At 38.1% G+C, this 15,554-nt stretch overlaps 1 protein-coding gene across 2 annotated transcripts in view; it reads right to left on the bottom strand.

Annotated features, from left to right (window-relative positions):
- Nucleotides 1-13,962, bottom strand: part of ift81 (intraflagellar transport 81 homolog) — a 70,152-nt gene extending 56,190 nt beyond the window's left edge. The window contains exons 1-7 of one of the 2 annotated variants that reach the window (XM_039772145.1): nt 13,835-13,962; nt 10,442-10,604; nt 7,912-8,015; nt 7,487-7,667; nt 5,490-5,579; nt 4,447-4,512; nt 4,020-4,130 (exon numbers count right to left, since the gene is read on the bottom strand). In XM_039772145.1, coding sequence (XP_039628079.1) covers nt 4,020-4,130; nt 4,447-4,512; nt 5,490-5,579; nt 7,487-7,667; nt 7,912-8,015; nt 10,442-10,585 — 696 coding nt within the window. In that variant the 5' untranslated portion in view covers nt 10,586-10,604; nt 13,835-13,962. Of the gene's footprint in view, nt 1-4,019; nt 4,131-4,446; nt 4,513-5,489; nt 5,580-7,486; nt 7,668-7,911; nt 8,016-10,441; nt 10,605-11,550; nt 11,622-13,834 lie in introns of those variants that run through there. The other variant, XM_039772146.1, reaches the window with a different exon arrangement.
- Between the last annotated feature and the right edge of the window lie 1,592 nt (nt 13,963-15,554).

The raw sequence follows: 15,554 nt of genomic DNA, 5'->3' as shown, positions 1-15,554 counted from the left end.
GTCTCTTCACATCATGGTATGATGTGTAAATAATGGCACACATGGGTATACTAACATTTTTTGCCCTTCATATTGAGATTGGCCTTTTGATCAATCATCTAAGCCTGCAGTTATTTTAGCACCTATTTATACTTACCTGGCTGGCTAATCAACCTTTCAAGTTCACTTAATTTTGCACAAAAGCTAATAATATAGAATTATCTTAGGTTAGCATTGTACCCAAATGAATGGGTTTAAATCGTGGAATGTACACTGCATGGATTTTTCCGAGGTTACCACAGTTTTCCACCTACATCCCAAAGATCTGCATGTTAGGTGAAATGGCTTGTGAAGGACTGTTAAGCTGTCCAGGTTTTGTTTCAGACTTGTAGCTAATGTTTCCAGGGTAGGCTCTGATGTCAGACCACCACGCTGCACTGAATTAAGTGGGTTTGATGATGGATGAATGAATGGAAGGCTAATTTTCTTGTTGTTTAAAAATAAAGCATTTAATATCAGTACATGATCCTCTTTTTTTTTTTTAAGGCTTAAAACTATTTTTGATTGAACAAAAAATTTAAGATGAAAATATAAAATGTATACAACAATGGTTCCTAACTTTTAAAAACTTGTTACAACTTCTAAGCACTATATATAATTTACATGATAGTCAAGAAGACAACCTTGTGCTCTAATTATACATCTAAAATGGGTCAATACTAATTACTGACAAATCCTACCCACCAACTTCTGTGTCTGAAGCATTCATTACTGGTATCTAAAAGGAGAATGGCATTCAAAAACAAATACTAACAAAATAAGCACCCATTTGTGTGTGTGTGTGTGTGTGTGTGTATTAGGCAAGTGATAAGCAGTCCCAGGTCAGCACCAGAAACATTGCTTGGAGTTTTACCCAAAGAGTTGAATTTGTGTCTTATCTAACCAGAGAATGTTTTTTCTCAGAGTCCTTTAAATACCATCTGGCAAACTCCGACCTGTCATATGCCTTTTACTCAAGAGAGGTTTCCACCTGATTGATGGATTACTATTGAGATTGTCATTCTTTCGACAGGTTCTCCCATCTCAAAAGAGGACTTTTAAAGCGCTAATAGAGAGACCATTGAATTCTTATTTACCTCCATTGCCAAGTATACTCAGTCTGTCTGAATGGTCAACTCAAGGAAGACTCCTGGTGGCTCCAAAACGTCTTCCATTTCACAGTTACTGAAACCACTGTGCTCCTGGCCACAAAGCTTTGTTAATGGTTTTATCCCCCTTGTCCTGATCTATGTATCACCACAACTTCATTATAGAGGTCAATAGGGAGTATTGTGAACTACACTTTTTGTCCTGAGATGCAGTGTGAATTGTAGAACCTTCTATACCAAGAGTTCCCAAACCGGTCGATATCGAAAACCTGGGATCGATTTGAACTTTCTAGGGGTTGATAGTTTCAGTAAAAAAGTGTGGGGTCGACAACAGCAAAACTAGACCCCCTTACTAATGCTATTTGTTTGTTACTTCAAAATATCTATGATTCCCAATAGGTACCTAAATAATTCAAAAAAACACTTTTTTGATAAAAACACATTACATACCAAACGTGCGAACGAAAAGGTAAAATGTGTTATTAAAAGAGTCACACATAAGAATGCATGAAAATACACGTAGCACAAACATGTCTGTGCAACGTATCAAAGCAAGTGTGGACATTAAAAACTATTGCATGTCCGCACTTGCTCGTGGTGGGACGAGAAGACGGATATTCGATATTAGCAGAATCTATCAGTCTTGCTTTCATAAAACATTATAAATTGGTTCGTTTGATGTGACATGTACTTATTTGTGATTTGAACTTTGAATATAATTATTTATTGAGGAGCAGTACTACGAAAAAGAAAATCAGCGGACACAGTTTGTTTATTCGAGTTTGAACAAAAATCTTCTGTTTCAAATAAGTACTTTATTGTTTTGTATTTTTTATCACAGGGGCCGTCGAAATTGTTTGTTAATAAAAGTTTTTGTTTCTTCAGATAATAATATGACTGAACCAAAAACGAAATGCAGACAGTACAGCTTGGACTATTTGTACCTCTTTTGAATTTAGATATTTATTTCATAAATGTCAAAAATGTAAAAAAAACTCTGCTCGTATTTTTTTACTTTAATTTTCATTAGTGCAAGTTTCGATATTAAATGTTGGACAAGATAATGCCATATTCTGTAGTTCTTATGGAGGTCAAGTGATTAAAATGAAAAGTTTGATATCTAGTGAAATATTTAATATCGAGTACTGTACAAATTTATTAATTTGAGTAAGTAAAGTACTGTAAATAGGGAGTCAACGGTTTTAAAAGTTTTGGTAAAGGGGTCTGTGGCCGAAAAAAGTTTGGGAACTCTTGTTCTATACAAACGTACACATGTGTCTTTCTAAATGATGTACAATCAATTCAATTTGCCACAGGAGGACTCAATCAACTTCTAGAAACATCTCAAGGAAAATGAAAGCAAACAGGATGCCGCAGCAAAGGCTCTGAATAATTATATAAACGAGAGACTTCAGTTTTTGATTTTTTTAATAAATTTGCAAGCCTTTCTGAAAACATCTTTTCACTTTATCACGATGGGTTATTGAGTGTAGATGGATTGGCAAAAATAGCACATTTATCAATTTAAAACTAAACCTACAACTCACAAGTCTGATGAAAATAAAGGGATTGGAATACTTTCTAACTCCACTGTACGTGTAGGGGTGTTTATACAGTATATGCTATATTTCATTCTTCTTAACCCTGTAATGGCTAAGGTGGTCCTTATGCTTTATTCAAACCCAACTATTGCTGTTAGGAATTGTATCTAGTGCTTGTCTCGGCAGCACTATATGCAAGACAGAAATGAACCCAAGAAAGGATGGCCATCTATCATGGCTCACACTCACAATCACTTATTTATTTCACACCAATCTGAGTGCCAGTCAACTTAATTAACATCCCTTTGAGGTACAGAAAATTCCAAACAAACAAACAAACCAACAGTATCTATGTGGGTATTTGAACGCAGCAACTCTGCACTTGTGAAGCTGCAGCACTAACTCAGAAGGCAGATGGAAGGAGCTTTCTGTTTTTTTTTTGTAAAAACCTGCCTAAATATAAAACATTAGGTATTTATTGTAGAAAAATAAAAAAAATTCTGAAAATGTTACACTGAGTACTGTCTAAAACAATTAACAAGCCCAATTCCTCACTATAACAAAAAGTTATTAGTATATGAAAAATAAAGAAAATAAAATATTTACACAGGACCGATGACTTTTTGAAGCATCATACATTTTAATGTATTGCCATTATGAATGCACCTTACGTAACACAGAAAGAAAATAAAAATTAATTCACTCAAATGAGTTACTAAGTAGGCGGTACAGTGGCGCAGTGGGTAGTGCTGCTGCCTTGCAGTAAGGAGTTCCAGGTTCACTTCCCGGGTCTTCCCTGTGTGGATTTTGCATGTTCTCCCTGTGTCTGTATGGGTTTCCTCCGGGAACTCCGGTTTCCTCCCACAGTCCAAAGACATGCAGGTTAGGTGCACCGTCGATTCTAAATTGGCCCTATGGTGTGTGGGTGTGCACGACCTGCGGTAGGTTGGCGCCCTGCCCGGGATTTGTTCCAGCCTTGTGCCCTGTGTTGGTTGGGATTGGCTCCAGCAGACCCCCGTGACCCTGTAGCTAGGATATAGTGGGTTACAAAATGGATGGATGGAGTTAATAAGTATCTTCTGTTAGGATGTGTGAAGATATTCCATTGGTTTTTCTTCCCCTTTGTCCCATTTAATGAAAATATCAAGTGAATGAAGAGAAACCGTTTACCTTCCCAGATTATTGGGCCCATTATTTAAAAAAAATGTAGAGTGTCCAACAAAGAAAAAAATATATTAATAACACCTGTTTGCTGTAAATAAAGGGGGCTATTTTCATTTTTTTCTTAAAATAACATTGCACAGATTTTTAATAAATTATCAGTATTTTTCAACAAATAAGATTTTGTTACCTGATTTTTCTGTTCTTGTTTCTGTTGGGCTAGAGACTCCTCTCTCTCTTTCTCCACACGCAGTTGTCGTGCCATTTCAAGCATCCGTTGGTGATTGGAAACTGTCTCCACCTAATGTAAAAATAGACAAACTGCTGCCATGTTCTTCCAGATTTCCCACAACAGTCTCAGAAGGATACTTAAGATTATAAACGTTATATCAGTTACCTACTTGAGTGGCATAATTCCAAGCTGGAATGACCTGTTAATACCAAAATAAGTCCTCCAAGACAACATGACCTTTCATTTAACCCAGTCAAATCCGATACCTGATCTTGTTAACTCGAGCCACAGTTTACTTATCTCAATTTGTGTTTGAATGTTGAAGGAACCTTATTAACAAGCCAAGGATTTCGAGAGTATTACTTTACAGTCTTAACAGCCTTACCCTTTTCTTCAGACGCTCCACTCTCTTGACAAGCTGATCCTTCTCTTCCTCCATAGTACCAATATCCTACCAAAAAAAAAAAAAAGAAGCCAAATCTGAATAAGATGGAAAGATGGTATTATTACATTTTATCTTAAAAAATACTGTTGCCCAGGTCATCATTATTATTATCACAGCATGAACACCACATTGTCACATTCATAAACTAGCACCTGCTGTTGGCATAATGATACGTCTTGTATGTGGTACCTGGCACAAGGCTGTTCACTGTTAAAACTAGGGGGCTCCGCCTCCTGCTCTCCCACACCCATGTTTGGTTTACCGGATATACAATTTAAAGATATTGTTATTTTCATGGGAATTGTTACATATGCATTGTTTTCACTTTTACTTTAAAACGTTTGTAAAAACAATACTTGTCCTTTATTTCCGGCCCCAGGCGTGGTTAAATCTTTCTAGCAGGACATAACGCCGCTCGCGTTGTGAGGTGGGGGCGGCTGAACGGATGCTAAGGAGATGCCGTCGGATCATCTCCTGTCTTTCTGCTGCTGCTGTCGTGCTGCCCGTCAATCATTTCAAAGCCTGTACAGCAGCTGTACTTTTGCCACTTCACATCTCTGCCACTCGCGTTGTGAAAGGAGGGGTTGGCTGAACGCATGCAAGCAGAAGTGGTCGGATCATCTGCTGGCTTTCTGCTACTGCCAAGCTGCGTGTTTTGCTTGTCGATGTTTTAAGAGCTGGGAGCACATGAAGTGTGTCTGCCAAAAGCAATCCAACAACTGCTAGGTTAAATGTCCATGAACTTGTTTTAAATGTTGTCTGACGGGACGTCAAATTGTCTTCTGAGAAGATCACGTCTCGTCTCCCTAGTCTCCCTCCCAAAGATTTTTTTTTTTTATAATAGAGATGTAAATAATATGGTTATTCAAAGCTGGACAGAGTTATGAAAGAAACAGGCCCCTGTGATGACACGTATTAGCATTTGAGTGATCCTTTTTTTCAAAACATATATGGACAGTACATTGCATTTGTTATGTTGGTACCTTTCGAATTTCTGCGGTAGAAAATCCAGAACTCTTCAGTTGCTCGCTTTCTTTATGCAGGCCTTTGAATCTTTCCACCAGCTCTTCATACTTCATAAATCAAACACAGAAAATAAAATTAACAGCATACTTCCATTACAGTGCTACAGGACTATGGACAGGGAGTCTATGCTGGCAGCACTGGATGTTATTTAGAAACCCAGTCTCTCTAGGCGAGGTGTGAATCAATCAAAAGGCACACTCAGCTGCACAAGGCCAGTTAACCTAACCTAAACTACATGTCTGTGGGTAATGGAAGTAAAACAGAGGACCTGCAAAGAACAGATCTGAGTATGGGAAAAATGTGCATACGAGGATAGGAATGAAGCACAGATTTCTGGGGCTGTGAAGAAGCAGTTCTAATTACTGCGTGACCATCTGTTTCTAGTCAGTAGAACTAGATAAATATTTTTAAAATACTGTAGTGCAAATTCTTTGCTTTTTGTGTAAAGCATACATTATGACAAAAACTATAAATACACAGAAACGATTTATTTCATCTATGTGGAGACACATCTCATCAAAAGGTACAGTTAAATAACTGGTAGTCACTGCAATGGAAAAGACAAGTTTAGAAAATGGGTGGAGGATGGATTCTGATTTATAGTTTTTTACCATATGCAGTAAGTAATTAAAAGTACAATTCAAAGACGAGATTAGACAGGAGTGCCCGTGGACTATGATGTTTGCTGATGACACTGTGATCTGTAGCGATAGTAGGGAGCAGGTTGAGGGGACCCTGGAGAGGTGGAGATATGCTCTAGAGAGGAGAGGAATGAAGGTCAGTAGGGCCACCAGGACAGAATACATGTGTGTAAATATGATGGAGGTCAGTGGAATGGTGATGATGAGGGAGTAGAGTTGGCGAAGGTGGATGAGTTTAAACACTTGGGATCAATAGTACAGAGTAATGGGAAGTGTGGAAGAGAGGTGAAGAAGAGCATGCAGGCAGGGTGGAATGGGTAGAGAAGAGTGTCAGGAGTGATTTATGACAGACGGGTATCAGCAAGAGTGAAAGGAAAGGTCTACAGGATGGTAGTGAGACCAGCTATGTTATATGGGCAGAAGACGGTGGCACAGGAGACAGAGCTGGAGGTGGCAGAGTTAAAGATGCTAAGATTTAGTAGTGTGTTTGACATGCCTGATATAATGAATATAATATAATAATATAAGGACCTAGCTAAGAGGCTAAGACTCTAATTGTATGCTGTTGCACAGAGAGTATATAGAAATAAATTGCTTTTCTTTAAACTTTTAAGTGTTACATTTTTAAAAGTTTTCAGTATTGGAAAGAAAGCTACAGTAACTTTGTATAATAGTATAATAGTATTTGTTACAGTGCGGCCTGCTGACACACATATGGCAGTCGAAGCGGCCCACCAATGGTAGTGAGTTTGACATGCCTGGTCTACAGGATGGTAGTGAGACCAGCTATGTTATATGGGTTGGAGACGGTGGCACTGACCAGAAAGCAGGAGACAGAGCTGGAGGTGGCAGAGTTAAAGATGCTAAGATTTCCATTGGGTGTGACGAGGATGGACAGGATTAGACATGAGGACATTACAGTGTCAGCTCAGGTTGGACGGTTGGGAGACAAAGTCAGAGAGGCGAGATTGCATTGGTCTGGACATGTGCAGAGGAGAGATGCTGTGTATATTGGGAGAAGGATGCTAAGGATAGAGCTGCCAGGTAAGAGGAGAAGAGGAAGGCCTAAGAGGAGGTATATGGATGTGCCAAGAGAGAACATGCAGGTGATGGGTGTGACAGAACAAGATGACGAGGACAGGAAGATATGGAAAAAGATGATCTGCTGTGGCAACCCCTAACAGGAGCAGCCGAAAGAAGAAGATTAATTCTTTAGAACATCATCTTAAGTATACTTGAATTTTGTAAAAATTATTATATACACAGAAAACTGTGTAAAGTGCAAAAGAAATGTTTATTAGTAATAAGCATACCTGATGATACGTGTCTATTACAACATCCTCTTGCAGAAATTCAGCAGGTACTTCCAGCTTTACAAGATATCGAGCCAGATAAGCTCTCTTTTTCAGCTCTGCCATTCTCTGTAGCAGCCAGTATAAAATTGGATGGATAACTGGCTTAGCACCAGTCACTAAGCCCTGGCGAAAATTACTCCTGCAAACAGAAGAAAAAAGGAGATTAAATCAATAAAGTGTGCCGCAAAGTTATTGATTCAGTATTCCTAGTGTCTTAGTAGTGTTCTGGTACTGAAGAACATACAATAATAAAAGCATCAAGGGTGCTTTGTGTTTATTTCAAACCTAGACATGGCTCACATACATACACAATGATCTGGCGCAGCATGCACAAAACTAGGCAAGTTTAAGGATGTTCAAATGAACAAAAAAGGAACACTTACACATCTGCTGGATTTCCAGGAGGTTTGTACTTAAGCACTCCAAGGACGTTGAACATGCGTTTTGCTGTCTGATCGGGCATTTCTTCTCGAACATTAATATTTTGCTGTAAACAACAATATTTGCATCAAAAAGGAATGTAGTGTAAATTATCGCATAAGTGTTTGAATTAGATTCACATTTTGAATGAACTTTTCCTTTATGTTTTTACTAGCATCCCACATATAAAGCACCATATATATGCGCATGGGAGTTTAAGTCATCGCAATCAGTTGCCAACAGACCGTGTTGTTGCTAACGTTTTTTACTCCTCCATCTACAGTTCAGAATGGCAGCAACATGGAAAACCCCCGACCAGAATTTCCAAATGCTCCCAAGGTCCCCCTTCCAGGAAAGTGTTATATATTTGGTCTGGGCACCGGGTGTGACTGTTCAATTCAGGACCCGCATTCAGGAGAGACAGATCTCCTGTACACCACATAAGCAGCAGAGGTCGTTTTCTTTGTTTTCTTACTTTTGATCCTGCCATTAAACAGGGATAACCAAGGAGGTATCTCAATACCTGACCCATAGTACAACCAGTTTGAAACAAAAGACTTTTGGAATTTACATATACATCATATTTACATTTATTTGCACAGCAGATGCTTTTATAGAAAGTTGCTTCCAAGAGAGGTCAACATAATCAAGTAACTTCAGTTTGGGGACTGTTTGGGAACAATTGTTACAGGACAAGTCAAGTTGGGGCACTGGTACAGTCACACCCACTATAAGAAGAAACATCTAGGGATTCCCGTTGGTAACCCCCAAGGCAGACACGCAGTCCAGTCCCACCCTCCAGAAATGACCCTCTATCTGCCGCAGCCAGGTGTTACGTGGGCGACCCCTTGCCCTGGTCCAGCCACTTGGGTCCCCAACAATGAGGATCTTCTGAGCCGGATCACCCTCGGGGAAACACACCACATGGCCGTAGTGCCGTAACTGACTCTCTCTCACAATGCAGGTAATGTGCCTCATTCGGGACTCCATGAGCAACATTCCACACCACATCAAACCGATGATGTTACAGGACAAGGGTACAAAATTGATTTCCACAAGTGAAGAGCTCAGAATAAAATAAAAGCTACTGATAATTCCCAGATTTACAAATACCCACAGCTATCAGATAGAAATTAATTAAATAAGCGCTTCTTGAACATATTGAGGGAGTCCGAATTTCAAAATCAACGAGGTGAGTAGCTCGTTATACCAGAAAAGAATCTGGACTGAGATTTGATACCACACAGCGATGGCATCACAAGACAGCAATCATCACCACACCTTAATGGTTGAGAATGGGCATAGGATCTCACAAGTGTCTCCAAGGGCCAAAAAGCCACAAACACAAACACACACATCTTACATACTGAAGCCGGAAAACGGACTTGTTGTTTCTCCCCGATGCCATAAATAAGCAAACAGTGTGACAGGGTTGTGGGGTTCCAGGACAAAAATACAAAAACTCGATCCTGTCTGAATGTGCTTCCTGTACATGCTCTATTTTAATTTTCCATAGTCTTTATTTTTAAATATTTTAGCAAAAAAAAAAAATCTTGACATTTTGAAGCCAATTACAACCATTCTGAAAACACAGCTTCACTTTCTCATTATTGAGTGTAGATTGATGGACAAAAAAAGGCAAATTTATTCATATAAAATTAAATCTACAACACAAAGTGTACAGAAAGTGAAGGGGTCTGGATACTTTTTTTAATTCACTGTACAGTATGTACACACATATACCATATAGTGTGTCTATGTGCATATTTTACACATCTTATATATAAAAATGTCTACGCGTGGAAGTGTGTGTCTGTCCGGCCCGGAAGTGAGAGGTGGAGTCGGGGTAAGAGCTTCACCTCCGAGGAAACAGAAAACTCACTTAGCTACTAATAACACAAGCGGGGCGAGCACATCTGAAAAACGAAACCTCCAAAGAAAACCAAAGTCGCTTAGCCGCTAACATCGGAAGAACGGTACCCATTTTACTTTTCCTCCCGCTGCTAATGCACAAACGATGCGAGCACGTCAGCAAAACGAATCCTCCTAGGAGAGAGAGAGAGAGATGCCCAGAGTCATTCCTTTCAATTACCTGCCATCTCTACATTTCAGTTTTTTTTCTGACGATTTCAGTAGTTACTAGGATCTCGGGTTTTTTACAGCACGGGCTTACACAGCTACAGTACAGTAGACAAACATCAAGGATTTGAACATAATATGTGAGCTACAGTGTAGTGATCTGAAAAGAGGAGTGACATGTGCCCAATTTGAATGGTTAACCACCAAGATTCATTTTGAATCAACTGTTTATCATCAGTTTAAACCATGTCTGTATCAAATTATGGTTGTTATGTATAAGATGAATATCAGCAATGGGCTCTTCTGTTTTGTTCGCTTTTTCAGCAGAACACACTTACAGAGACTTCTCTTATTTTGTTAATTATGCTGCTTTTATCTAATTATTTTGTAATGCAATTCTACTCTAAAACTCACCTTGGGATCAATCTCGGCCAGTACATCATTGAGCACCTGTAACAACTGCATTGGCTCCAACGAATCAAATGTTATTAGGTTGAAGTTTTTTCTGAAGGGTTCCTTATTCAGCTGATCAACAATGAACTTTATTTGTTCACTCATCTTGACTCTTGATATCAGCCTAAAAATAGAATGACAGCAATTATAAATCTACTTCAAATTAAAGACATTATGAGTCCTCGGGTTTTATACAAGGATAGCTAGAGACTTAGACATTAATAAAAAGCATACCAATTAGGAGAAGGATTGTTTAAGGAAAAAAAAATTATTACAAGATAAGAGGAGTGAAAATGATTTAAAATACGTGTACTACTCATAACAGAAAAAACACAAGATAACTTTCATATCACACTTTTCTACCTGGGTGTAGAAATTACAGCACATTAAAGAAAATTAAAAAAAATGCATAGATGTAGTTTTTCTTTCTAGTACAAAAATACTAATTTAGTAAATACTAAACTTTTAACTGAAAGGAAGGACGTGAAGGACCAGAGGATAAAGTTTCTGTTAAGTGGTCAATGCAGGAACTGACTTTAGTTGAGAGACTACTGCGTAGCGAAGCAAACACGAATGGCCTTGTTTTTGAACTGCAGACAAGTTAGCATTTTAAAAGGAGATGGCTCTGTAGTTTCTATCTGCCAGGTTCACTTTTGTAGCAAAGACTTCTGGATACCAAAAATATTAAATCTAAATTGCTGGTAGTGTGTGACCTTGCACTCAAATCATACCCCATGGCTTAACAGGCTATTTATTTTGTTGTTTTTTTGTTTTTTTTTAATTATTTTCTTCCCCCCTTCAAAAGTTAGCTCTGTTTCTATTTTTTTAACGAATGACTCTCAAACTGTTAATTAATTTAAACCAGGCTAATGTTCATACAACTAAATAAATTTATCCAGTTTGCCACCTGCATTTTGTATAGTTTTGGGGTTTTAAATGGAAAAGAAGGGGGCTCATTTTGGACAACTATGACTTTAATGCTGGGCATAGGCCTACATGATCCAGCATTGACAGCTAAACTAAAAATAATAAAAATAAAAAGACTTAACTAAAACAACAGTTACACATACCAATTGGTTAATGTTGATTTTAGCAGACCCCCGTCACCCTGTAGTTAGGATATAGCGGGTTGGATAATGGATGGATGATTTTAACAGTGTGGTTATTACCTGTGTGAACAACACAAGGGTAATCAACATAATAATAAAAACAAAGTGGCTTCTATAGATATCATCATTGAAGAGCTTGGCACAAGTTTCCAAAATTGTGTTGTGAGTGAGTCAGTCTTCACCTGCTCATCAGTATATCTGAGGGTCCAAAAGCACTACAGCCCTAAACGTTACTAAACCCTGATGTCCCACATGTTCTCTGTAGACGGCTCTGTTTTCAAACAATTCAGGAATTGGAGTCATAATGCGGCACCTAACTGTGTTTGGGATTCATTTGATGAGTATGTTTTGCATACAGCTCAAAAGGGTGCAAGTAACAGAATCTGCTGAAAGCTAACCCATTTGTATTTTGTATTCTTTGTAACTCCAAAGGCTGGGAATATGATATAGTTGTTGTACAGTACAGGCCAAAAGTTTGGACACACCTCCTCGTTCAATGTGCTTTCTTTATTTTCATGACCATTTACATTGGTAGATTCTCACTGAAGGCATCAAAACTATGAATGAACACATGTGGAGTTATGTACTTAACAAAAAAAGGTGAAATAACTGAAAACATGTTTTCTATTCTAGTTTCTTCAAAATAGCCACCCTTTGCTCTGATTACTGCTTTGCACACTCTTGGCATTCTCTCGATGAGCTTCAACAGGTAGTCACCTGAAATGGTTTTCACTTCACAAGTGTGCCTTATCGGTGCTATTTAGTGGAATTTCTTGCTTTATCAATGGGGTTGGGACCAGCAGTTGTGTTGAGCAGAAGTCAGGTTAGTTGGACGATCATTTATTTTTCAACAGGACAATGAAACAAACACACCTCCAGGCTGTGTAAGGGCTATTTGACCAAGAAGGACAGTGATGGAGTGCTGGAAATGGTCATGAAAATGAAGAAAACACATTGAATGAGGAGGTGTGTCCAAACTTTTGGCCTGTACTGTATGTTAAACCCCAAGACTGCTGCTGCTTCTTCATTCACAGACTTTGATTCACTTAGCAATTGCTAAATTGGCCTGTGCTTCTGCTATCCAAAGGTATATGTACATAACTGTATAATGTATATTAATATTGTAAAATGGCTCAAGTAAAGGCATCTGCCGAATACAAATCATCACACCACAGCAGAGTAACAACGAAGTGTTAAGGAAAAAAACACTTCACTATTTCTTGAAAATAATATTTTAAATACACACATATACTGTAGGTAAGAAAATGCTATATAATAAATAGGTAGGTGAAAGGCACTAATAGATAGATAGATAGATAGATAGATAGATAGATAGATAGATAGATAGATAGAGTGAAAGGCACTATATAATAGATAGATAGAGTGAAAGGCACTATATAATAGATAGATAGATAGATAGATAGATAGATAGATAGATAGATAGATAGATATTATTTATTTGGCACATACATTTATCCAAGATGACTTAAAACATACAGTCTGTCACATGTGTTTGGGTTTTCCAATTGGAGCACCAGCAGGTGAAGTAACGTGTTCAGGGATACACAGTGTCAACAGTGGGATTTGAACCCACAAAGTACAAAATCTTAACCACTACACCACACAGCCCCACCAAAACATATACGACCGTATATGGGTGAAAGGCACGATAGATAGATAGATAGATAGATAGATAGATAGATAGATAGATAGATAGATAGATAGATAGATGTGAAAGGCACAATATAATAGATAGATTGATAACTTTCTGGCGCCACAAAACTAATGTAACAAAAACAAGCAGTGGCTCCTAATTTTGATACAATACATTTTTTTGTATTCAAAGATAAATGTAATGAACATTTTAGTGTAATTTTTATAATATTACATTTCTGTAACTCAAGAAATTTATTATACTGGAAAATCACCGGCCCAGTAAGTGATTAAAACTGCAGTAAGATTACGTACACTTGTTTTCGTAAACACAATGATATAAAAGAGACGTACTATTCGACCCTTCATTGTATAATTTTATTGGCAACACACTCCCTTTATTTGTAATAAAATATTAAAACGTGCAACATTATATTTGAAGCAGATGGGGGAACAGTTTAACCTCATAAACTAGAAAAGTCGCCATCGGGAGATGAACGCATTTCTACAAAACCCTGAAACGTTTTATTTTGATATTAATTCTGGGAAGCGGCGTGCTGTATTCAACATAAAACAGTCTGAAACAACTTACAGAAAAAAATATCAGCTACAAAACGTCCTACGAAGAGCTGTTTCCTCACTCAAAAGACAAGAAGAAAGCACGCAGTAGTTCCGAAAATATCCCTCTTAGAAACTAACAGCTTGATGTGGTTGCTAACAGGAAATAATAGTTGCACTTCCGGCTTAGAAATGACGCGTGCCTTGAACTGGGCGAGGGGGCGTGGTGAATGAGAATGAAAAGCAGGAGTAAGCTGACTGCTGGAGGGGCTTGACGTCGCGTGTTCTCTCCCACCGCCCAGCTGGTAGATGCCTCTACGGAAAGTCGGCAGAGGTGGTGGTGTCACAGCAAATCCGGCAGGGGGCGCAGAACGGCTAACAACAGGTGGGTTACAAGCGGTACTCAATGGGAGGTGCCGAGCAGAGTACGGCTGGCTCCCTGAGACCCTGAAGAGGGATTAGCAGAATGGGGTAAATTGACAGACTGTACAAAATAATAGTACAACAAGTTAGATGGATATATTACACCAAATAATTTAAAAATATAACACTCGTTTTCTCATACAAAAGGGATAGATTTCTATCCGTAAATTGCAGCCTAATTAAGTCAGTTTCAGGGTTACTGCAAACTCCCCATCAGCAAGACAATATCCCCAGTATCTACTTAATAAACACTTTCAAAAAATGGAATATTGTCCTACAGCAGTGAAAGATTTTGTCATTTTTTCAAGTTAATTATGTTGCCAAAGTTAGTTATTAAAGTGGCTCTAGTTACAGTTGAAGTAAGATATTTTATTTTTTTCTAAAGAAAAATCCCTTCTGATTTTCAATGTGCATTCCTGTATTTCATCTACAAAAAAATGACACGTTTGCCCTAAATGAAATAATGAGCTTTTTTTTTAATCCAACACAGGTTAATAGATTTGTCACAATAAACAATTAGGCTATTGAATTTCCGGCTGTAGTTTGATACAAAGGCAACTGTAATTACAAGTGGTGATTTTTTTTTTCTGAAATGCTATCTGTGCTACCAGATAAACTGAACTCTAAGTAATCATCATACGTTTGTATTGCACTGTCTATTGGAATGCATTTTGTAATGCATGGAATAATAAAATGTATTGCATTTGTCATTCAAGTAGATGACACATCACAAATATTTGCCATAATGAAATTCATTACCACAAATGTTTGTGATGTGCCATCTGTTGGAATGACAAATGAAATGCATTTTTTACTGCAAATGTTTCTGATGCACCATTTGTTGGAGTGCCAGAGACATAACAACCAGGTAGACACAGAGATACACAGACACTTATTCTTTTATTATGATGGATAGTGAAATAATTTGATTCAAATCTTGTAAGGCTAAGTCACATAACTCTACAACCTAGTACCAGACCAAGATCTGTATTTGCATTTACCTGGAACTCCACCTTTTGCTAATAAAGTTAATAAAATGAACAGGATGAGTTTAAGCTGGGGTGGGACAAGCACGTCACTGCCAGATTGTTGTGGACTCTGTGTCGCAAAGCACATTAAGTCTCAAGAAGTTCCAAAGGCACTTCCAAAAATGCCCACTAGAGGGGGATATCATGTCAAAACCGACTAAGTAAGGTCAAGCACCAAATCTTTATACATTAAGAATGTTTACTCGTAAAAATGCTCTTTAATAACAATGAAGCTCTGTGGAGCACAGGAAGCAAAGGACTTGCCTAAGTAGAACAAAATCTCCATACAGTAAACCAAAAACA

The sequence above is a fragment of the Polypterus senegalus genome, chromosome 12, assembly GCF_016835505.1.
Source record: "Polypterus senegalus isolate Bchr_013 chromosome 12, ASM1683550v1, whole genome shotgun sequence".
Taxonomy (NCBI): domain Eukaryota; kingdom Metazoa; phylum Chordata; class Cladistia; order Polypteriformes; family Polypteridae; genus Polypterus; species Polypterus senegalus.
Note: the sequence above shows the minus strand (reverse complement) of the source record. Positions and strands in the feature narration are given on the sequence as shown.